The 23564-nt window shown below is 41.6% G+C and overlaps 1 protein-coding gene across 3 annotated transcripts in view; it reads left to right on the top strand.

Annotated features, from left to right (window-relative positions):
• Positions 1-23564, top strand: part of PRKCA (protein kinase C alpha) — a 146701-nt gene that overhangs the window by 99401 nt on the left and 23736 nt on the right. Inside the window, exons 6-12 of one of the 3 annotated variants that reach the window (XM_040081397.2) lie at positions 2814-2970; positions 3066-3200; positions 3957-4053; positions 17156-17179; positions 20480-20623; positions 21830-22003; positions 23057-23148. In XM_040081397.2, the coding sequence (XP_039937331.1) occupies positions 2814-2970; positions 3066-3200; positions 3957-4053; positions 17156-17179; positions 20480-20623; positions 21830-22003; positions 23057-23148 (823 nt within the window). Of the gene's footprint in view, positions 1-2813; positions 2971-3065; positions 3201-3956; positions 4054-10962; positions 10993-17155; positions 17180-20479; positions 20624-21829; positions 22004-23056; positions 23149-23564 lie in introns of all 3 variants that reach the window. The other 2 variants (XM_040081396.2, XM_040081398.2) reach the window with 2 other exon arrangements.

Below are 23564 nucleotides of genomic sequence, written 5' to 3'. Positions count from 1 at the left end.
ACTTCCCTTGGGATTGTAAATACTTAGCTAAAATAAGTTCTTTAATCTCAATGTTATTCCTTGGAAGTATTTGAAGATTCTTTCCAGTGCACTTAATTTTAAAAATTGGGTGGTTTAGGTTTTTTTATCATGGGTTGAAAAGAAATGTTTTTCCAGCTGACCACAGGTGTGAAGACCCCCAGAGAGCAAATTTAGAGTAAAGGAGAGTGGGGACAATTTCTCTGGCCTGAAAGAAATCATTACCCCAGCTGCAAAACCCTGTCAGCTTTACACATGGATTGTGGAAAAGTACAAATGAAATGGTCTGCAAGAAAAATGCATGGTTCTGTTCTTTTCTTTTAACACAGTGGTCTTTTTCATGATATAATTCTTTGATGTATACACACAGTGAATAGAATTACCCTTTTCTTCTAAAATTTTAGCACATAAGTATTTTCTGTCTCTCCTTCTAAAACCAAAAATTTAAGAAATTTAATCAATATCAACTGTTGGGTCAAGTTAATGTGATTCGTTTTCAGCCATGATCTAATTTAATTAATTAATTTACATCAGAGTATCTGTTCTGTATGGGAATTACCTTGACAAATAAAGTGGAGTCTTCCAAATCAGTAGCTCATGTTCCTGTACTCTCTTATTCTATATATAAAATAATATTTCTATTGTTTGGATGCCTTTTAACCTCCATGTTGGGAAACCACAGATTGAAATCCTGGGAAGGTTCAGAATGTGGGAGTTGTAGTATGAAAATGCCATTTAAATCTGTTGGGAAAGGAAGACAATGTCTTGAGCAAAGAGTAAATATTTGTCACTGAAAATCCTGACACGTTTTTTTCCTTTTTTTTTTTTTCCTTTTTCTTTCTTTTTCCTTTTTTTCTTTTTTTTTTTTTTTTGCATTAGCTCTAACTGACTTTCAGTGTCTCTAAAGTCCAAATTTCTGTAGGAAACACTTTTCATCAAGAAATATTAAGTTGCTTAAAGGTTGATCTTTCCTAAATTTCCCTTCAGATTTCTTCAGTTAGGCAGGTAAATTTTAGAAAGCCCTCCTGAATGAAAACTGTGGCTAAGGGCAGTGTCAATCCTGGAAAATCTCTCCAGTGGCTCTCAAAGGCTGGAATTCCTTCCTCCCTTAGGCACCCCCAAAGCTTCTTGCAGTCTTCCTTCCAGAAACAGTTCTAACCTTAAACTCTGACTGTCCCAAGGGAATTCCTTGCTGGAAGCTGTTTTTTGCCCCAAACAAGCCCAGGGGGTCGCTGCCCCCAAGTTTTGAGATGCCCAGAATTTGTGAGCTCCAAATTCCCCATGCCAGCCTGATGCCAGTTCATCACAGCACCGGCTGGTTTGGGTGGATTTCACAGCAGGAGCGAAATTCACCCTTTATCCTTCCGAATTCTTCTTGCAGGGTGTGGGAATGTTGCTCAAGTGTGTGCAAGAGGGAGGGCAGTGCTGGCTGTGCTCCCCCTTTGGGGGACCCTGCCCTCCCTAGCTGCAGGTTCCTCGGTGTTCTCTCTCTCCTCGGGGATCAGGAACAACTCCAGATAACCTAACTCACTTTGTTTCTTCTTTTGGCATTGTAAAAGCTGCATTAGGCTTTTGGTGAAGTGTTGGAGTCCAGGGCATTCCTTTGGCTGCCCTGGAGGGTCTGGGACCTGGACAGGGGGGTCTGGGACCCTGGCCCAGAGCCCAGAGGGACACTGGCTTTGATCTCAGTCCATGGGAAAGGTTTCCTGCACTGTGGGAAGGATTGCAAGCCACAAGAGTGTGAAAGATTGGAGTTTAGCTTATCACAGGGTGAGAAAACATTAGTTTTGGGGTTTTAGTATGGAAGTGAATGAGAGCAAGATGGAGGATTTGGGGCATTGTCTCCTGCTTCTTCTTTCTTCTTCCCTCACTCCATTTTCTGCAGTGATGGTGGCACAAAGTAGTTTAAGGAGATTGGGTCAAAGTAGAGATGACCTGTTTAGTATAAGTGATAGGTATTGGCAAATAATGATAAATAAAGAATACGTAGCAATTAGTATAAAAGACAGCGACAGCCCAGTGCAGGAGGAGTCGAGGGGTCGCCAGATGCCCGAGCAGCTGCACAGACCTTTGTTGGGCACTGAGGAATTTGTAAGATAAGAAACAATAAACGAAGCGTGCAACCTTGAAAAATCACAACCTGAAGACTCCATCTCTTTCTTGCATTTGGCTTAGGGCTTTGCAGAAGGCAAAAAGACTCTAAAACCACCTGAATATCGGAGAAAAAACCCATGAGTGAAGCTGGAGCTCCACTTGTGTTCGCTGCCCTTCTCCTTTGGTTGCTGTCATGCCAATGCTCACACCAACTCCATGTGACAGCTAATGAGCCGTGAATCCGTAGGAAGGGTGGTGGTAGAAACCCTCCAAAGCGGGCTTGTGTCAAACACCTGATCCTCTGCAATCCCCTGAGAGCTGGCTGTGGCTCCTACAGCATTGGGCTCTAATCTGTGGTTGTATAACCTAAGAGCCATGAGGGAATAAAAGCACAAAGAATTGGTACCTGCTTAGAAAAATTACAGTGATGGATTTGGGTATTTAATCATTGCACTGCAGGGAGAGCTGCCTGGAAGCTGCGTGTTGCTTGTGAATCACTCTTCTCTCCTGTCATTGCTCCCTGCTATTCTTATAAATATCACTCAGTACAGCCTTCCTTTACAACGAGTAGTTTCTCCCATGCCAAGTCTGACAAGTGGGCTTCACATCTTATTTATTTGTCAGCATGCTTCAATAGCTCTGGTCTGACATGTAATTTATTTCTTAACGGTGATGTGTAATCCTGTGTTTTATATTGACAGTGAGAGAAGCAAAAAACCTCATTCCCATGGATCCAAATGGACTTTCAGATCCTTATGTCAAGCTGAAGCTCATCCCAGATCCTAAGAATGAAAGTAAACAAAAAACAAAAACCATCCGTTCGACCCTGAATCCTGACTGGAATGAGTCTTTCACGTTGTGAGTTGAACACCCTGATTTACTGGGGACGTCTTTGGATGCATTCAGTTGTTCATTTCAGTGTTGACAACTCCTCCTTTCCTCTCCTTTTTTAGTAAATTAAAACCTACAGACAAAGATCGCCGGTTATCCGTCGAGGTCTGGGACTGGGATCGAACAACCAGGAATGATTTCATGGGATCTCTCTCTTTCGGGGTGTCAGAGCTTATGAAAATGCCAGCCAGTGGATGGTAAGAGTTTCTGAAAAGAGAAGGAGAGAATGTATCACCAGAAGTTTTAAACCTGTCATTTTTTTTCAATGTGATCTACCTTTTTTTTGAGCTTTTCACTGTGTTCCAGGCTATAAATTCACTGAAAGTGCAACTAAACCTAGGAAACACAGGCTATATATAAATAAATATCAAAGGGGGATAATAAAACAATTGCTTTTCTTTCATGGTGTTCCTGAAACTTCTGCTGGAGCCAGGAGCTGCTGTGAGCTCAATTCTGTGTACATAGTCTTGTGATACAAATTTTATTTTTATCTCCAATATGATGTGTTCAATTCTAAGTGTATCATGTTATATATAGCTCTGCAAATTCAAAGCACATGGAAACTGATCTGGTAAAATGCCACCTCATTACCTGCCAGGAGAGGGGTAGAGCTCATCACATCTCAAAAAGGACATTTCTTCAAAGACACTTGTTTAGGGCTATGGAAACACTGGAGACAAAGGTTCCTCCTCGGGGTTGGCATCTCCCATCAAATCCCAGGATGAGTGGGAAGAATCTCCTTGTCCACTAAACTGCCTTGACTGATAGTTTGGGGTTAAACATCTGGTTTCAGGTAAAATATATTCTATTTCTGAATTTGCTTCAGGTCTTTGAGATCAGTTCTTTGCATACCCGTGATATTGCTGCACACCATACACTAACAACAAAATCGGATTTTAAATCTGTCAGGTAAAAAACGTAAAGTCACCAGTTTTTTCTGAAATCTACCACAGGTACAAGCTGCTGAATCAAGAAGAGGGAGAATATTACAACGTTCCAATTCCAGATGCTGACGAAGATGGAAACGCAGAGCTCCGACAGAAGTTTGAGGTGAGGGTTAAACACCGATATGTGCAACTAAATATTGCATTTATTATTCACTTTACTACAAACGAAAAAAAAAATCTGTTAAATGATACATATGTTAGAGTGCTCCTATTTCTGTCCCTGTGACAGCTCTGTGTGTCTTTGGTTTTTTTGAAGATTGGACCACATGCTTTAATTCAGAGGTGGCATCATTTTCCTGACAGTTCAGCTTCTCTGCTGTGACACTTAGCAATTGGTATTTTAAAATATTTTATGTCAAGTATATGTAATAATTTCAATGTCTTTTAACAACTGCTGCAAGATCTGCCAGCCACTATCGCTGCTATCTGCATTATTTGACAAATGAAATTCTCAGAAACAATGGTAATTTAATACTTTGAATGTTTCACGCTGTAACTTGGGGCGCTTTAGGAAAATACTTTTCCATTTTCACGCTTTGGAGCTTTGAAGTCTTTGCAGAAGGTTTTTATGTGAAATTCTGATCTCTGTAGTGTGGGGAAGGACGTTGATGTTTGTTTAAGGATCAGAGGTGTTGCTGGTTATGTACAAAAAAGAAAATCCAGAGAAAAGTGATGCTTCCTGCAGTGTCTTGCCTCCTGTGGTGCCAGCTGGAGAGGTTGGTAGCCACAAGAATGGTCTCACGTGCCACACAAAGGAGTTTTCTTGTTAATGGTCAGACTGTGCCTCTTCTGACAACCACAGCCAGAATTACAACAAAATACTTGCTGGCCACTGAGCCCAGGAGCAGGACAGGTATGGCCTGGGGTGGGAGGGGTTTGCTGGTCCAGCTCCTCTCCCCTGCCTGCTCTCCCAGCTGCACACACAGCCAGGAGCTGGAAATATTCCAATCTGCACTGTTCACAACCTTGGCCAAGCTGTTTATCCAAAACATAATGAATGTACCTGTTGTGCACAAACAAACCTGCCTGTTCCTTTCAACCTGAAATGGCAATTTTCTATGTTCACCATCAGGCAGGATTCTCCATTGTTATTATAAAAGATGGGTTAACCCACGAAAGTGAGGAAAAACGGCACATGTTCAACTTTCAAGAAAGAAAAACAAAAGGTGCACCAATTTCTTCTGAATGCATTTGGGTCAGCTCCCATGTCTGCAGCATGAACTATGATTTTTGTTAACATTTGAGAAGTATTTGAGCCTCCATTCCATTTTCTTTTCTTTACAGTCGTGATCTGACCAGTGTGATTTCATTTTGCTGCACTAGGTCATTTGCTATTCAAGATCATTTTTATTTTTATCCTCCCTGGAAAGAATAGCTTCAAAAGCAATTCTGTCCATGTTTCTGTGCATTATGCAGAGTCTGGAATTGGGTGGATATTTATAGATTGGTGTTACAGGTATAAAAATTTACCTGTTTTTTCTCAGGTCAGAGACAGCACAGAGACAAGTCACTCAAATTGTCCGCTTAAAAATGTCAGATATTGCAAACAATGTGTTTGCATATTGAATTTACAGTCTCTGAGGTTGATTCTTAATCCTGCTGTAAATACTTTGGTTGCAGGAGGAATAATCAGGGTTTATCCACGTCCTGCAATTAAGTGGAGGAGAAATCCTGAGAGGATTCGTGTAAAACTACCAGCCCTGGTCCTAGAGACAGCAGCTCTGTCTCAGACCAAGGGGCGGCTCTGCCTCAGAAATAATTAGTCTGTCTCAAAGTCTAATTAGTTCAGCCTCAGCAGTGTGTATTTGAGGCTCTGTCTGCTCTGGGCTAGCCTGCTTGGTGCTGTTTGAGTGGCTGAATCAATCCAGGGACAGGAACGGGTCTTCAACAGGCACATGGTGTCTCCAGTAATTGCAATTTCCCAAGCTGGGCAATGAGGAGTTTTAAACCTTAGTGATGATAAATGAGAGTATTGGTAGCTAAACAAATTCTGTAAATGTAAGGAAGCCGAGGCTGCTGGAGTGTGGTGTTTCATGGCTGAAGGGTTTGGGTTCACCCTTTTACCCTGTCTCAGAGTTTATCATTATGAGAAGGAGCAGAGGGAAGCAGAACCCTCCATGGAATATTCTCCCTTGGTTTCAAGGGACATCACTGTGGTGGCTTCTAAAAATTCGCAGCACAGATGTCTGAATGGTGGCATTTCACTTATTAGCTATTCTGGTATGGCACATAAGTGGTGCTGACTCCAATCATCTTTTCCTTTATTCCTGTTATCATTTATATCCTGGCTTGCACAGGAATTTTATTTTAGGTGCCCTGTAATATGGAACAAGTAGACAGCATGGAGAAAAAGGCTGTTATTTGTGATTTAATGACATCATCTAAATAAGTATTTCCACTGCTCTAAAATCAGCATTTAGGAAGAAGAAGGAAGAAGATTGGAGGTCTTGACTGTCACTTTCTTGTGGGAGTGAATTTGTCAGGAGGTTAAGAATACAGATGGACCAAGAGCTCGCTCTGGGCCAGCTTCCCATTTATCAGTTTATGGAAGGAGTAACTCCAGAGTTCTTCCCAATCCAGTCTGCACTTGTAGTGCTTGGTCAATTGTTTCATATATGACCACATGATTGGTAGCCTGGCTACACTGATTTAACTTTGAGTACAAAATGACAACAATTTCCACAAAAATACTTCATTACTTATATCAAATACTTAAAATAAATAATGGTGGCCTTCAGAGCAAAGGGCTGTATACAAACCTAAGCTACACAAGCAGAGAGAAACTTTAGGATTAGCATTTCATTGCCTCAAAATAAGAAAGAATAAGATTATTTTCAGCTTAGAAAAGACTAGAGAGCAAATAGATGTAGGATTTCTGAAACCACTTTCTGATCTTGAAAATTCTAAGATGTTCTGAAAATTGACTTTGCCATTTTGACTAAAGTTTAGAAAAGTGGGCTAGTAAAACCTCCAAGACCACTTAGGAGCTACTTCCCATTTAAATCAGAATTTTAAGAATATCTGCCTGCATCTATGTTTCAACAGGCAACTTAAAGATTTGGCCTCAAGCTCTCATTGATCTCAAACCATTTACACAGAACCATCACATCTGTCTTAGCACATCACTTTCAGAGCCCACATTTCTTTCAGAAATGTGGCTCTTAGCCACACAAATCTCATGGAAATGCTGCTTTGCTCACTGGACCTCCTGGCACATAATCTTCAGTCATTTATTCAATGCAAATCTACCATAAAATAGCTATACAAGATTATAAATAAGTAAATAATAATAGATTCAAGCATTCTCTTCTATTTGTAACTGAGTGCTAAAAACTATCTGTTGTGAGAAGTTCTGGTCCATTCTGCTATATCTGAATCAGTTGAAGAATGAACACCCAACCTTTGCCCAGAATGGATCCTACCCAATAAATGGGACCAAATTTGGAAAAGAAAGGACTGAGGATGGTGCTTTTTTTACCTTTTATATTTTATTGCAAGGAGTTTTCTTATTATATTCTATATATATCCATATGAACCTGTATCTAGAAATTGAGGTAGATTATGCAGAGGTGCAATGCAGTATTTTCTATACAACCAATTTCATTCAGTCTACATATTTTCTGGATCTCACCTCTCAGTAAAACTCACAGATCTTTTATCTGCTCATTTAGCAGTGTGATCAAATCTGTCCTCAGTGATTTATACATGATACATCATTATTAATATTTAGAGATAAAAATACACTCCTGGAGGAAGTGGAGGCAGGATAAAATCTGTCACTGTTTTTCAGTTGGTTTTAACCTTTAGCTGTGGATTTTCTCTTTGGAATGGCATTATTTGTGGCCATCTCAAAATGAAAACTCCCTTCTCGCCAGGCATATTCACAATAATTGTCCGTGCTGAAGTTGCCATGGGAACTCCCAACAGTCCCAGGTGCCGCCATGGACCCAAACTAGGAAATCTTCTAACTGCAGCATCTACTCTTTGTTACGTACTTGTTTTCGTCTTGCAGTACTTTTCTAGTCAAGGAAAAAAGCAGAATATTGAAATAATGCAACCTGCTGGTATTTTTTTAGAGCTGGTTGTGATTTGAGCAGTAAGATGCCTTTGCCATTTGGGGCATCATTCCTTTTTTCCTGAATGTGGGGGAAAGAAATGTGCAAATTCTAGAACGAAAAAATTGTGGGGAATTCTTTGAGTTTGGTCAAGCCCTTTTTACTTTTCCTGCTTAGTAAGGCACTTCTTGATACTTAAATATCACCTTAGAATAATAATAGAGTAATACTGATTTAAAAGTAGGCTGGTGAATTGTTCTATGATCTCTCCCCTTCTTTCCACATCACCAGCACTGGGAAATGTTATTAAAAATAGAGCAGCTGTTATGGTCCATATAAATGATTTTTTTTAATTAAACAAAGAACAGAGCAGCCATAATCCTTTCCCATGGACACATTTGCTGAGCACGAGGTGTGTTGGTGATGGGAGAAGCTCAGTCACTACACCCAGCTCTGGCAATTGCAGTGATCCAAGCACGTTGTTGTGAGGGAATGGGATTCTGCTCGTAAAATCCTCCTTTTAGAGCATCTCTGGGAAGACACAATGGTCCTCCTGGTGCACACTCTTCACATGTCAGATATGTTCTTTTGTTCTAATGGCTTCCTTTAGTGTATCTCTCTGGGTGGCTTTGACAGGAACAAAATCCTTCCCTTAATTTCTGAATGCTCCAACTCTGTCCCACCACAGGGAATCTCCCTGGACCCTGGGAGGGGACAAACATCCACATCCCTGGCTTTGAGTCCGTTAGTGTGACAGATTCCAGCTGCTTTGGCCATGGAATTGCTGATGGAATTCCTTTTTGCAGCCCAGAATGTGAGGAGGAGCAGAGCTGAGAACAGGGTGGATGTCGTGTCTGAGCACTGGAAGTGATCAGTCAGTGGTGACATTTTGGTGACCTCTCAGTGCTTCTAAACAGAACTATCATTATGATCCTAAAGAAAATGTCGTCTGAAATGCCTTATCATTATTATGATCCTAAAGAAAATGTCTTCTAAAATACCTTATCTTTTTAAAGATAACAGCATGGATGTGGAGCTTGGCCATCAGGCTCATCTATAAATACTGGTAACTTCTCCACTGATGGAGGATCTGAGAGATATTTCTGTTCTTAAGCTCTTCCAGGATGCTGGGCAGCACTTTGTTTGACCAAAGTCGTGTGTTAATCCTTGTGCAGGCCCGAATTTACAAGCCAGAAGCCTCAGGCTGTGTATGTGTGCACACAGAGCTAATTTGGATTTACACCATCAGTCCTCTCCTTGTGGCAGCACAGCTGGTGTTAAACAGGACCTGAAACTGTCCCCAGAGATCAAGGCACAGCTAAAACTCTCTGATGAGTTTTTTTGCTGTTACGGTCTAATGCTGAAAAACCTCTTTCATTTATTTATAATTTCTTTTCTGAACATCAGAACATCAGATTATTTCAGGGCAGGCCCTGCATTTCTTAGACTTTTACCACTCCTCTTAATTTCTTAAAAGCCATCTCTGTCTGCTTCATTAGAAAGGAGAAGGCCAGGACTTTCTTAATCTGGCACTTTTCTGATATTCACAAAACCTTTAGGTTAAAAGGACATTATATTTCTTTCCTTTAATCAATGGTCAGAATTTCCTAGAACTGTCGTTATTCTGAGCTGGAGGCTGAGCAGAAATGTTACATTTGCATAGCCAGGGCCATAGCAGAGACTCCAGGGACTGTTTCAGTGGCTTCTTAAGAACCCAGAGAGTTTGCTAATGAAATCTATTTTCATTCAAAAAACCCACCCCAAACAAACAGCTACAAAATCCCCAAGACAAACTGTAAAGGAGTTTGTGATTTTGTTAATTTGTGCGTTAAGTTCTCTAGGTCTCTGTTACAAGGGCTGTGAAGGAAATACTACTTTTACATCTTTGAAGGATGGTGATGTTTTGCCTCAGAGCTGTTACACTGCACTTATTTTAAATTTTTTTTTTTTTTTAATAAATAAAAGATATGGTCTCTTCCATATCTGTCTCTAACCAATATGTATTCTCACTTTGAAGCTTCAGGCAGGTCAGCAAAGGGGACGTGGAAAAGAGAAATAACATTGCTGACACTTCAAATTGCAAATGACAAGATTAAATTTACTTTTCAGGAAACAGAAACTAAGCCACACTGAAATCATGACCAGCCAAAATATCACTGGCACATCAATCCACACTCATTATGCACATAGAGATATAAAAAGAAGAGCTGCTTTTTTTGGCCATGGCACTCATTCCTATTTTTAAATTGTGCGTATTTAATCATTAGAGAATAGTTTGCAGCGTTATGGAGATGCTGTTAGATGACTCCATCTGTTCTGTACTATAGTTTGGCAGGGGGAATTCCCATATGCAGTTGTCTGGAGGTTTCCCATCCACTCACCACGGCTCAAAGTGGAGAACTTGCAATTTCTTAACTAGACGGCACAAATCTCTGCTTTCAGTTGGCATCAGCTGCTGATTTCCTCAAGGCTCTTCTCAGTGGGCCGGGATTTGAGGTGAAGAACATAAAAAATCCTGTTGGTAGCAGGGATCTCCTCCTTACCCAAAGGTGAAACGCGTGTCGCAGAACAAGGCGAAAACAAGGATCCCCGATGCCCTGTGTGCTGTCCCCCCTGTCGAGGTCCTTTAGGGGTGAGAGTGCTCCTGCCCAGCTGTGCCCAGCTGGAGGTTTGGCCACGAGCGTGTTCCATGCATGGGCTGTGTGTCTGTGAGCTGAGGTGACAGCAAGGAGCAGCACAGCCCCTGCCTGTGCTCCCTGCCCTGCTCGGGTAATTAACACCCATTGATTTGTGCTGGGTTGTTTTGTTTTTTTTCTGTGCTTAACAGACGTGTCCATCTCTGTATTCCCGCTGCTGCTGTGTCTGTATTTGTTTATTTCTGCTGCTAATTGTGGTTGCTGTGCTGTGCCAGCCCGTTACTAACCACGCAGTGTTTCTCCCTCTCCTGTCTCTTGCAGGACTGTCATGTAAATATCCACTTCTTCAAGGTAGTTTTCTCCTTGGTATTCTCCTACACACAACCTCCTTTTGCCAGCATCTGAAGTTTATTGAGTTGAATTTCATCCTCACCATCTTTTAAGGATGCACTTGTTTTTTTTTTTTCCGCTTCAAGCTTTTCTAATTGATTGAAAAAAAAAAATTCGGAATTTAAGTCTTTCATAATTTGTTATAAAGCGATCCCCGGATTAGAATCTTACTACGAAAAAAGAGTGATCAAACCTGAGTAGATGCAGTGTGCCTTTCTTTTTGGAGGAATTAGTTAAATGAGTGCCACCTTCTCATGGAAAATGGAAAAAGGTGCATCTTTAATTTGAAAGACATTCATGGAAGTTGAAGTAACTTTCACAGATAAAATAATGCTCATGGTCACTATGTTTAAATGGATAAATTTAGATAATAGAGCATGCATGTTCGATGATTTAACACTGTACATCTGTTTCTGGATGTTATTTGGAGTATGCTATATTGTAAGAGGTATTACCCATGTGCACAGATGCTCTGATACCTGAAATACCAATTCACCTCTTTATTTCTCATTTTGCTCCTTTCACTACTCCCCACATCGCTGAGTTACTGCCATAAAAGTCACGTCTCAGCATTGAGAATGTACATGTGTTTTGTTTCTATTTGCATGTATCTCTAACAAATTATTTTGCTTTATTAGGGCAACGGCCACTGGCACAAACCGCACTTGCAGTTTCATACATTGGTTAAATTACCATTTAAATGAAAATTTGAAGCTCCTTTGTTGTAAATTGTTCCAAGACTCTTAGATTATTGAAGCCATTATCATCTTCAAATAGTGTTTTACAACTGAAGTTGACCTGGAGCAATTTAGGTTATTACTTAAGGCTTAAAATACTTAATTTAAAAATGAAATGTTATTTTTAAGAGTTGTTTATATTATTAATGCATGATTTTAACAAATGTTCTAACACTGAACCGGAAAAATCTTAAACTTGATTTTTTATCTCAGAAAAGCCTGTACAGAAGAGAACTGCCCTTCTTCAATCCTTTACACCCCTTCATATTTGGAAATAAAATCACATGGTGGCTTCATTGGTGAAACTTGTTTTATGCTGGGAAGTTGAAAGTTTCTCTGCTTAAAGAGCAGAATTCACCCTGATAAAATGCATCTGGCATAATTAGGAAGTTTTGTCACCTCACTGTAAAGTCCAGGCCTTGAAGAGCTCTGATTTAAGCTGACAAAAGTCCTTGGTTAATTTGTGTTTCCACCATAGGGGTGCACCCCAAAAAAAAAAGGACTGAAGGGTTTCCCACAGCTGCTGCTTCACGGGCAGAATTCATGTTTGGTCCTGGTGGATTATAAACATGAAATCCATCGGGGAAAGCTGGCACTGTTTCTATGGGACACTCTGGAATTCTGGGTTTTTCATGGAAAAAACGACATTTCCTTGTTTATTGTCTGTCTTTTCCCACTGGATCACCTCAAATCCCCATTCCCTGCTGCTGGCAGTGAGGCTGAGCCCTGAGCTCAGCGCAGGAGCATCCCTGGGGGGGATCGTGGTCCAGGAGATCCCTGTGCCAGGAGCATCTTTGGGAATGACCTGTGGGAATCAATTCTTCACATGGGGCTGCTGGCGAGGTTTCATGCCCAAGTTTACGGGGTTGGAACTGAAAGGGAGCAGCAGGAGGAAGGGCTGAGGATAACACAACAATTCTGAGCTAGGAAGCAGTAAATGCACGAAAATTAATTTAGAATATCACAGCAAATGGGAGCTGTTGTGAATAATTGTGTATGGAATAATCAGACATTGGGAGGGGCCACACACCTATCCTGCATTTGTGCCGCTGCAGAGTATTTACACAGATTATTTAGTGTATTTAAATAGATTATTTCTCAACATCATGCAGAAAACACCTTCATCTGTGTGTGTGCGTGTGTGAGAGGTAAATCATTTCAGAGCACATTAAGGTTTGGATACGGAACCCCAAGGTTTTAAAGTCAGTCCTGGTCTGCAGCTTTATGTGGCTGGTGGGGTTTGATTGCAGGGATTTGCTTTAAGATCAGGGAGAACTGAAGTCCTTAAAACTTCTTTTAGAACACAATTTTATTTTCTTCCCCCTTATTGAAATAAGTTTATGCTTAAGAGCAAATTCCACGCTCGAGGTTTTTTTATTATTGAAAACTAGCAGTAATTTGCATAATTAAAGAATGGAGCAGCATCTAGAAAAGCAATTCTTCTTTTGGCACTTAGGGGTTCGTGTTGTAGCATCCCATTTGCTTTGGGGGATTTTTATTGCCACCACCACAGGATACTTCTGCAAGAATTCTTGAATATTATTCCTAGGCAGCCTCTTTAATTACATTTCATCTCGTTAGGCACTGCTCTGTTGCAGGGGAGAGAGCGTTTGGCAATAAAGGCAGGAAACAAAGTGGACTCAGGTGGCTGCAGGATTATTAAACAGATTAAACATGTTGACAGTGCCAAATGGGGAACTGGAAACTCTTCCCTCTCTGGATTTCACAGCTCACACACACAGACATTGTTGTCCAGGGCAATATCCCTTGAAATTCCTGTCTGAGGATAGACCCATCCCTTTTCCAATGTCTTTCAGAGTCATTTGACTTCACTGTCTCCGTTTTCTAAGGAATACGGTTACCTTCACTTTGTGCCCGAACATTTAGGAATATTTTAGAAATCGTGTGTTCAGGTACTTCACCTGGTTCTAACTTCTATCCAGCAAGACAAAAAAAAGTTTAAGAAAAATAATTGAATAGGGAATTTTGTTATAAACCCCACAAAAAAGGTCCGTTGAGGAGTTCCATGATATATTAAACTGTTGTATTATCCTTTCAGATTCCCTTTTTTTCTTTATCCTAAATTGAGGTTGAGAAAATAACTTCTCCTCAGAGTGAGAAACCACAAGAGGTCAGCAAAGAACAGGGAAAAACTCCCAGAGCTGAGCTGGTTCCTGCAAAAGGCCTGAAAAGAAGGAAATCATCCACATTGTTTATGTATATATATACACTTAGAAAATACAAACCCGTTAATCTAAACCATCATTTCAGTAAAATTCGGTCTAACATTTTTCACACAGCCCTTTATTCAAGTTTGCTAACTGGCACTGATGAGAATTTTCCCTCTAATCAAAATATTTTATAATTGCAGGTGTAAAAGCAGGTACCGCTCTGCTCACCTCAGGATTGCTCGGCCCAACACTTTGGTGGCTTCAGGACTGGGGTTCCTGTGTCCTTGGACATGATTTCTGCAGAAGGCGTTTTTAATCCTTTCCATATACACCACAAATATTTGTTGCAGGCAAATCCTTTAATTGAATTTACTGGTAGCAATTAACAGGGTATATATGAAACAATTTTAAGAGGAGAAGGAGAGGAAGTGAGGGGAAAAGTAAACTAAAGACATGTAATAGTTGGTATTTAAGTCCCAGGCAGAGTTTTATCACCCACCTCATTTATATCTTTATGAAACATCCCAGTTGCCCTCATGCCTTTTTGCTAGCAGTGAGAATGCTATGATTTTTTTCCCAGCTCTTTTTTCAATAACTATTTTAGCCATTGAAAGAAAAATGCGTTTTCATTCTGATACATTGCATTTCTTACTAATTACATCATAGTTCGCCATAGCGACGCTGTCATCATGAAAATGAATCTCAGGGTGCTGACAAACAGCTTTTTCGTTATTTACATCTCTTCAGTGTTCCCCTTGCTGCGGAGAAGTGTAAATTCACCAAGGAATGGCTGAAATCCATGTGTGAACCTCAGGAATCCTTGATGGTGTCTCTGGTACTGGGCACCTCCCTGGTTTCCAGCAAAACTCACTGATGAGTTATAAACTGGCCTTAGGTTATGGCATGAAGATTAAACCTCATTCTGGTGAAGCATTAGGTCTTGCTGGGGCTTAGAAATGGACTCCTCTCATTTCAAATTCTCACCATCCTGGTAATTAAGTTGTAGAAAGTCGGAAATTGATAGTCTATCATAGCATCTGTAATTACATGGAATTGGAAATGCAATAATACAAGAAACAAGCTGCCACAATGACAGAGAACATTTCACTGAATGGGAGGGCTTTTCTTCCAGATTTGGACTTGAAATTTATTGGATTTATTTGCTTTATTAAAGGCTTGCTAATGGCTCAACACATTGATCAAAGTCCCCACTTTGTGTGTACATGACTGGAAACCTGAATGGGTCCTTCCTTGAGACTTGGATAAATCATTATTATCTCAGTTTTTCCATCCTTAGTATGAGCTTTGCTGGTTCTATCAGTGACATCTTCAAGGTTTGTCTGAGATCTGAGCTGCTCTGATGCTCCATGTGCAGGGTCCAGGTAGCAACAGGCAGAACTGAGCATTCATTTCCCACCTGCAGCCCCCTGGGCTGGAATAGTGAAGCTGGAATTTTACTGTCCAGGCTGTTCCATCGTCACTTCTCACCATCCATTTTGCCATTTTTGTAAGTGATAGGCACAGTGTTACCTGCAATGGCTTAGAGTTAATTCAAGAATTCGGAGCAGAAAGCTTTGCTCCAGGTGTGGCAGTGTGAGGTGGCTGATTCCTTCCCATGGGGGCATCTTGAGGGGTCTAGCAAAGAACTGCTGAGAACTTCTTGCCATATGAGAAGCAGGGTTTTTGCTAGAATTTTTAGAGGGATTAAGTCATGGCAAGGAGACATTCCTGCTCCACAAATCTCAGTCCTTGGGACCTGAGATAGGTTGTCCAGAGCAGCTGTGGCTGCCCCTGGATCCCTGGAAGTGTCCGAGACCGGGTTGGACAGGGCTTGGAGCAGCCTGCTCTGGTGGGAGGTGTCCCTGCCCACGGCAGGGGGTGGAGTGAGATGATCCTGTAGGTCCATTCCAGCCCAAAGCGTTCGGTGATTCCGTGACTCTGAGCCAAGCCCTGTGCAGTCTCTGCTGAGGCTCGAGCAGCCGGAGCTGCGCGGTTTGGAGCGGAGTGGAGAGCGCCGCGCTCCTGTTCCATCGCGCGCTCCCCGTTGGCAGCCGCTGCCCGGGCAGAGCAGGGGCTGGGGCTGGAACCTGCGGAGATGAGGAGGGAACGCTGCTGCTATCCGTGGGGAGCAGAGCTGGGAGAACCCAGAGCGCTCAGCTGGGAACAGATTACCTGGATTTACCTCCCCGCCAGGCGTTGCTGGAGCCAGTAAATAAAGGACGGACTGTGGCTCTCCGCACAGCACTCTGCTCATGCGGTGGGAATTCAGCGTTGTTGTTAAATATTTTTTTTCATTTATCTCTTTTTCCTCTTTAAAATGTGGTGTCGGGGACGATCCTACTGGCATCTGGGAACTCGCTGGGAGTGAGTTTCCCTGACGACAGAGGAACACATCCTCTAGTGAGCTTCTCCCAAGTCTTGGTGTTTGCTTGGATATCTGTCCACGGGAGAGGGTGTGGCTTTCACCCTCCTGTGCCTGGGAGGTGGGAAGGGGTGGCTGCAGATTTGGGCAGGTTTGGATCCTGGTGTTGGTTTCCCTTGTGGGAACAAAGCCAGTCTCACCCAGCTGAGTGTTGCAAACAGCAGCAGAAGAGAAGCAGTGGAGGAGAGCAATACAAGGCGTTAAAGCATTGACATCTTGGAAGGAGACTCATTGCCCTTAGGAGACTGCGAGTAGGAAAGGGAATTTTGGATATATATTTTTTTAAATCCTCACAATTGTTTTTTATTACTGGCTAATGTGGAAAATTACCAATTAAGGGGGTTTTTTTCGCTCTGTAATTCCTAAGATTCTCTACGACAGATGCACATGGAGGGCAGGAGAGCCAGCATTCAGATTTATTGTTTTGTCCTATTTGATTTTCTTCACAGGGAAAAATCAGAAAGTTTTGAAAAGAATCATCAAGAATAACTGCAATTGCCATAAAGAATAAAGAATTACTATTCCCTAAATCACTTCTGTTCCTTCTCTGCACCACGCTTCTCGTTACATTTCGGATAACTTTTTTTTCTTATTTAATTAAAAGTACAATTGTTACTCTTAGATTAAAAAGGAAATCCAAAGCATTTTTACTGCAAAACCTGAGATATCTTTTCCAAAAAGCACCTACCAAATTCCCAGAGTCTCTCCAGTGTGGCAGACTGTAATTTCTTAACACTCCATGGAGAAGTGAGTTTGGGCTGAATATATAAGATATGTCTCACCTGTGGTTTCAGGGTAAAAGAACTGGCCGAGATAAGGTGCGTCCAAAGCAGAGGAAGTAAGATGATGTGCATGTCTTGTTTTCTTTCTAGATTAACTTTCCTGCTACCAAGTGCAGACTAATTTATCTTTAACATTCTGTTTTCCTGGTTGGTTTGCTGCAAGCTGGCTTCGTTGTAACAATACCGTGTTTTTATCCAAGATAATAAGCCAAGGAGTTTGGAATGTGGATAGAAAATTAATCCGGGGCCTGAAATGCTGTCTACAACTTCAGCAAGTTTTAATATCCATAAAATAAAGGGGGGTTCAAATAGGATTCTGCAATTTTCAGTTTTAGTCATGGTAGGAAAGGCAAAATATCAATCTTTTCCAATAAGCTTTTAAGAATAATTTGAGTTTGTGTCCCTTCTGTAGCTGCAAAATTGGTTTTGCTCTGGCAGTCTGGAAGAGGATATTGGCTGCGTGGCATTTTCTGCCTGCTACAGCCAAGGTGTTTTTAGATATAAAACTCATGATAGAGCTCAGTGAAATGTCTTGAAATTCCCACTCTCTTTCCACTAGGACCTCAAGCCAAAAAGCAGTAACGGGAATTCACATGCCAAATGTGAAAAAGGGGTTTTTTGCATGCTTCTGAAAGGATGCTGGCTGGCCAAGGTGATGGGAAATAAGGACCTTTGATAAGGTTATGATAATTTCATGGGTTCCTGCCACTTTGGGGCTACGTGCTTCCTTGGAGTCAGTCTGGTTGTTCCCCAGCGTTCCCTGGCTGCCCTGTGCCTGGTTTTTCCAGCTGGTTTACAGCAGGATTCTCTCTTTACCCCTCCCATGGCAGCTGAGGCAGGGGATGACCAGGATTGTCACCTTCCCACGGGCACAGGTCACTCACGGCTCAGCACATCAGGGATCTCCTGTCCTGCTCACCTCCTGCCTGGGTCAGGCAGCTCAGAGCCCACCTGAGCACGCGGGAGGAGCCCTGTGTTCTCCTCAAAAATCTGCCAGCTGCAAAAAGAGATTCTCAAGCTGAGGGTGACATCCAATTGAAAAAAAGCTGGAAAATGGGAGTGAGAGGAGCATGTCTGTGGCTCCTTGAATCTCAGTGCTCAGAGGATGCAGAGAGGCCTTGGCTGGGTTCTCAAATATTATTTTAAGATCCTGCCTTCGGATCCTGACAATTCCAGCCTGTGTTGACTCCGAGTGAGTGCAGTGCCTCCAGCTCTGGAGCCAGCAGCAGGCACAGGAGCCTGCTGGTGAACCTGCCATGCTTTTATGTGGAAAAAGTGCTGGAAACCCCAGAGCCTGGGATTGCAACGCTGCAGAGAGCGCTCCCCACCTGGTTGGCAGGTTTGTACCCGAAAAAACAAATGGCCTCGGAACGAAACTTGATTTTTTGTTTCGAGTTATGCATTTTTCGAACAAGCTGCCAACAACCTGCCCAGTGGGTTTGAAGTGTAAGAAATAAAGCTGGTGTTTTTCCATTCAGGGCCTGATTTATATCTCCATTTCTCAGTGAAAAGGAGGATATTGAAATTGCTTTGTGCATCAGAAAAGCAAGATTTTTATCTAAGATCCCATTTGTGGGAGCATCACAAAAGGCATGGCCAGCAATGCTGCTCCCTTGAGCCACGTCTTTATCTTGTACAAATAATGGATATTGGGATTTGGTTTGGTTTTTTTTTTCTTGTTTTGCTCACGGCTCAATCTTATGTGGCCTCAAAAGGAGCTTTGTGCTGCCAAAGAGCTCCAGCACAGATTTGTCCCAGCAGCCAGATCTGCCCTGGGAACATCCCTTGCAGCCTCAGGGATTTAAGCTGACGTCCGGGACTGGCTCTCCCTAAATGTTTGCACAGCTCTTGATCCTGATCAGCATCTCCGAGTGCTGCTTTCATGCAAACAGGTAATAACATTGCTGTGGAAGAAATTCCCCATTCTAAGCTGTATGACAAGCTTTTTAATAAAGAGATCTAAGCTTGCAAAACTCATATCCCTGTGGCAGGGCGTAAGATTTTCTGCACTTACAAAGTTGCAGGAAGAGTCATCCAAGCTGAATATGGTTTTCAAGTGACAGGAGGTTATTTTGTCAGAAGATTATCTGACATTACTGCAAAGAGTGTGTGAATCGAGTGCCTCTCAATTTTATGATTTTAAACTCCTCTGGGGAGGGGAAAGTTTGTAACTCCCAGTTTCCAGTGCCAAAGGTGTATGCCAGGCATGGCTTTTAAAGGGAGGTATTGTGTGACTTTGAATAAACCTCCATTTCTATGATTTTCTTTATCTGTAAAAGAGGGATAATATGCAAATATTGTCCTTCTGTGAAGCAAAGAGTCGTTATCCTGAATTATCAAACATCACTGGCAAAAAGTAAATTAACCATATTAGAGGTTATTAACCAGACCAACACACCAGACAGATGGGGAAAGCACTTATATCCCAAAGAATTATTAAACCTTATTGGCTTTGCTTCTGCTGGTATATGGGATTATTTTGGGGGGGGGGGGGGGGGGGGGGGGGGAAGGATATTATCTTGTAGCCTGCATTATCTATTGGTGAGTGTTACTTTTTTCTCTTCTATTAACTTTGAGATTTGAAATGCAGCTTCCCTGAGCCATGCCATGGTGTCTCATGTGAAATACTGAGACTTGCAGCCTCCTGTAAACCAGAGTGTCTGGCCAAGGCAGAGCCCTGGTCTGTAATATTCCCCTTCCTCCCTCTTCCAGATCAACCCTTGATTGAAAATCAAAGTTGATTGTACTGCTGGTTTGAAAGTGGCCATGTTCATCTGCATTAATTCTCATGTGTTGTGGGATTTTTTAATGCAGGTACTTTTTCTTAGTGCATGTCAAAATTCTCTTAACTCTTGCTATGCGGTGACCTGAAGAATTCCATTTTAAATGAGAATGTTTTGAGGAGGTCGTTTATATCCTAAAATACCTCATGTACATTACAGCATGGTATTTTTGGATAGCCTCTTCTTCTTTTTTTGTATTTCAGAACAAAAGCACCATTTAGGCTGCTTTTGGCATGAAAGTAAATGATCATTTTTTATTTTGTTTCTGGGCTTCGCTTTGGTTTTGCTCTTTTAACCAGATAAGCGTGTGTGCTTTATCTGGTTATACATAAACACAGTTTCCCACTTTAATTCCCTCAATAATGTCAAAACTATTGCTGGAATGAGTCTTTGAAAGTGTGTCTGTGCATATTTTGTTATGCAGCCTTTCACCTGGGAATGCCACCTCACACCTGGCCATTTCCAATTGTAACTTCCACCCAGAGTTCCCTTCTGCCGGGAGAACTTCTCACTTTGCTGTTTTTGTGTGTGTATGTGTGTGTGTGTCCTTCAGAAAGCCAAACTTGGGCCAGCTGGTAACAAAGTCATTACTTCAACAGAAGACAAGAACTCAAGTGTGCCGTCCAACAATCTGGACAGGGTGAAGCTGACAGATTTCAACTTTCTCATGGTTCTTGGAAAGGGGAGCTTTGGGAAGGTAGGAGTCCTTCAGAATTAATCCACTCACATTCCTTTTATTTTTTTTTAATTTTCCTTGAGGAAGAATGAATAAACAGCTCTCTAAGAAGAAAAATTCAGAGTCAAAAGGATGTGCAATTTTGAGTAAGGATTTCGTAGCAGGGTGTAGGGTTATTCCCCCTAAAGCTTAGCAGAGTTATGTCCTGATTGGCAGTTTTCTTGAAAAAATGAAAATAAATTTAAAAACTCAAGCTGTTAGGCAAGATGGGAACTCGTTGCTGACTTTCAGATCCTCTCTTCTTGGCAGTTTCAAGGAAATTGTTTACTTTTCTGGCTTTAATACCTAGGTCACTCTGCCAGTTCTGGAAGTCACCAACATTGACTGAATATTGAGTATTGGAAAAAACTGTATGAATATTGGAAAAAACTGTATGAATACTGGAAAAAACCCCAGGAATTGTGTGTACATATATTAGAAATCCAATAGTTGAGAGAACAGACTGCTATTTTTCTGCCTGTTTGAACAAAACTCGGGTGATAAAGTGCCCTTTACTGAAGAAGCCTCCTGGGACTTGACATTTTATCAGCCCTTCAGCAACGAGTCCACAATCAACCAGCAGGTTTGGGCACAGGCTCTCTGAAATGTGCAATGATCATGGTTTTGGAGTTTTAAACAAATTTATCTATACAAATTAAAGAAAAAGCTGGCTTGCCATTTCTCTCAATCTTGAGGCATCTTGATGCCTTGGGAAGGCTGACCTGAAACAGAGACTGGACAGTGCTGGAGAATAAAGTAGATTTTTATTAAAAGACCTTTAGCATCCACCTTGGGCAGGACAGGGCCTGACGAGGGTTACACCCAAGGTGGACCAAGAATGGTCACAAAAATGGCTAACCAGTCACAAGGTCTTACATTTTTATAAGTTTTGGTCCATTTGCACTCTGGGGTTGAATTGTCCAATGGCAGCTCCGGGCTGTGAGGTCCCATCCTTCTTGTTCCTCCCTCCAGCCACCCTTGTTGGTGCTTTGGGGGCTGGGAGTTGTCCTTGGTGTGCAGCAGGAAAAGGATTTGTTTTGTGTGGCTGCTGTGTGCAGAGAGCTGAGTGACCCCGAGTGTGAGCTCAGAGCCTGGAACACAGCGAAGATCAAACTCAGGGCATCAATCTGAGTGATCTTCCCTCCCTGGCCTGGGGAATTTTCACCCCGCTGTTTCTCTTTCCTGCAGGTGATGCTGGCAGACAGGAAGGGCACAGAGGAGCTCTACGCAATCAAAATCCTGAAAAAGGACGTGGTGATCCAGGATGATGATGTGGAGTGCACCATGGTTGAAAAACGAGTCCTGGCACTGCAGGATAAGCCCCCGTTCCTGACACAGCTCCACTCTTGTTTCCAGACAGTTGTACGTGAGCTCTGTCATTTTTGCCACCCTGATGTTCCCCAGCTTGTGGATTTTATCACTCCAGTAACATTTATTATCATCCAACCCATGTATGGTAGCCTCTGCACGTAGAAAATGGTGAAGAAAACCCACATGTGATTACCCTTTGTATCTTAAATATAAAAAATAATTCTAAAGATTTTGCTTCATGCAGTCATTCGAGCAGGTCAGTGTGGCAATCCCTAAATGCAATTATATGTGCTTTGCTAAGTCAGAGCCTCAAGCCCTGATTCCCAAAGGTCCCCAAATGTTTTTAAAGCTCTGAGGATAGTACTTGAAAAGGCTTAATTGCTATCGTGGGGTTATTAGTCATGAATCAGTGTTGGTGGATTTAATTTTGCGTTCTGTCACTTCTGGGTGACACTGAGGAGCATTTTTCTTCTTTGCTTATAAATAAGTGAAGTGGATATTTGCCCATCACATTGCAAAACATCTCCCAGTGACACATTTGAGGATGGACCTGATGGCCCAGTGTCACTGTGCCAGCCTCTTGGATGACATGGAATTATGGAATTACTGAGGCTGGGAAAGTCCTCTAAGATCACCAAGTCCAACCATCAGCACATTCCCTATGAAACCACGTTCCCAAGTGCCACATCCATCCACACCATCTTCCAAAGGAAAACTTACTAGGATCAATCAGAAATGGCCCCAAAGCAAAATGGAAATTCTTACTATCTTTGATTTGATTTTTTTTTAATTTATTTTTAGAGACAGGTTTTTCAGGCTGAGCTATATTTGTATAACTCTGGAAACGGTTAGATACAAATAATCTGTAAAACATGGCACTAAAATTGGCAAAACTAGACAGATCTCATCAATCATTTACTCTTGAAGGTTGAACAAAACATTCCGCTTTCATTTCCTGATCTATAATTTTTTCCCACTCCTAATAATCCTAAAAGCTTTTTAATAACATGCTAGTGACTTTTTTTTTTTTTTTTTTTGGCTGATCAATGAATATCTAATACTGTCTCTAATGTATTTATGTGCCTCTTTAATACTTTTTCCTAGGACCGGCTGTATTTTGTGATGGAGTATGTCAATGGTGGCGATCTCATGTATCACATCCAGCAAGTAGGAAAATTTAAGGAGCCACAAGCAGTGTGAGTGTTCATGTATTTAAATCGTATCATCATCCTGATTTTACACTGTAGGAGGGTTTGGTTTCTTCTCTTCCCAGGCTCAGGATGAAGTCCAGGCTGGCCTTTGTTTGTTTTTCAGGCCCAAAACCTGAACTTTGTGTTAAAAATGTTGTTTGAACACACAGACCAAAGGTAGCTGTGCCTTTTTTATAAAATACAGCACAAAGGCAGGAGAGGCTTACTTGAAAAGTGACAAGAATTTAAGCAGGGTAGCAGGAAATTAAAGATGTTACTTCATATTCTGATGTTGCTTTTAAAATCAAATATTAAAAAAAAAAACAAACAGTGAGTAGAACACTTCAGTCTGGATTAGTGCTGTAGAGAAAGGCAGTACAAATAGACACAGCACTGTAATATAAATTACAGCTTATGCAAGA

This window comes from Hirundo rustica, chromosome 18 (assembly GCF_015227805.2).
Source record: "Hirundo rustica isolate bHirRus1 chromosome 18, bHirRus1.pri.v3, whole genome shotgun sequence".
NCBI lineage: Eukaryota > Metazoa > Chordata > Aves > Passeriformes > Hirundinidae > Hirundo > Hirundo rustica.
The sequence above is the reverse complement of the archived record's forward strand: the minus strand, read 5'-3'. Positions and strand labels throughout refer to the sequence as shown.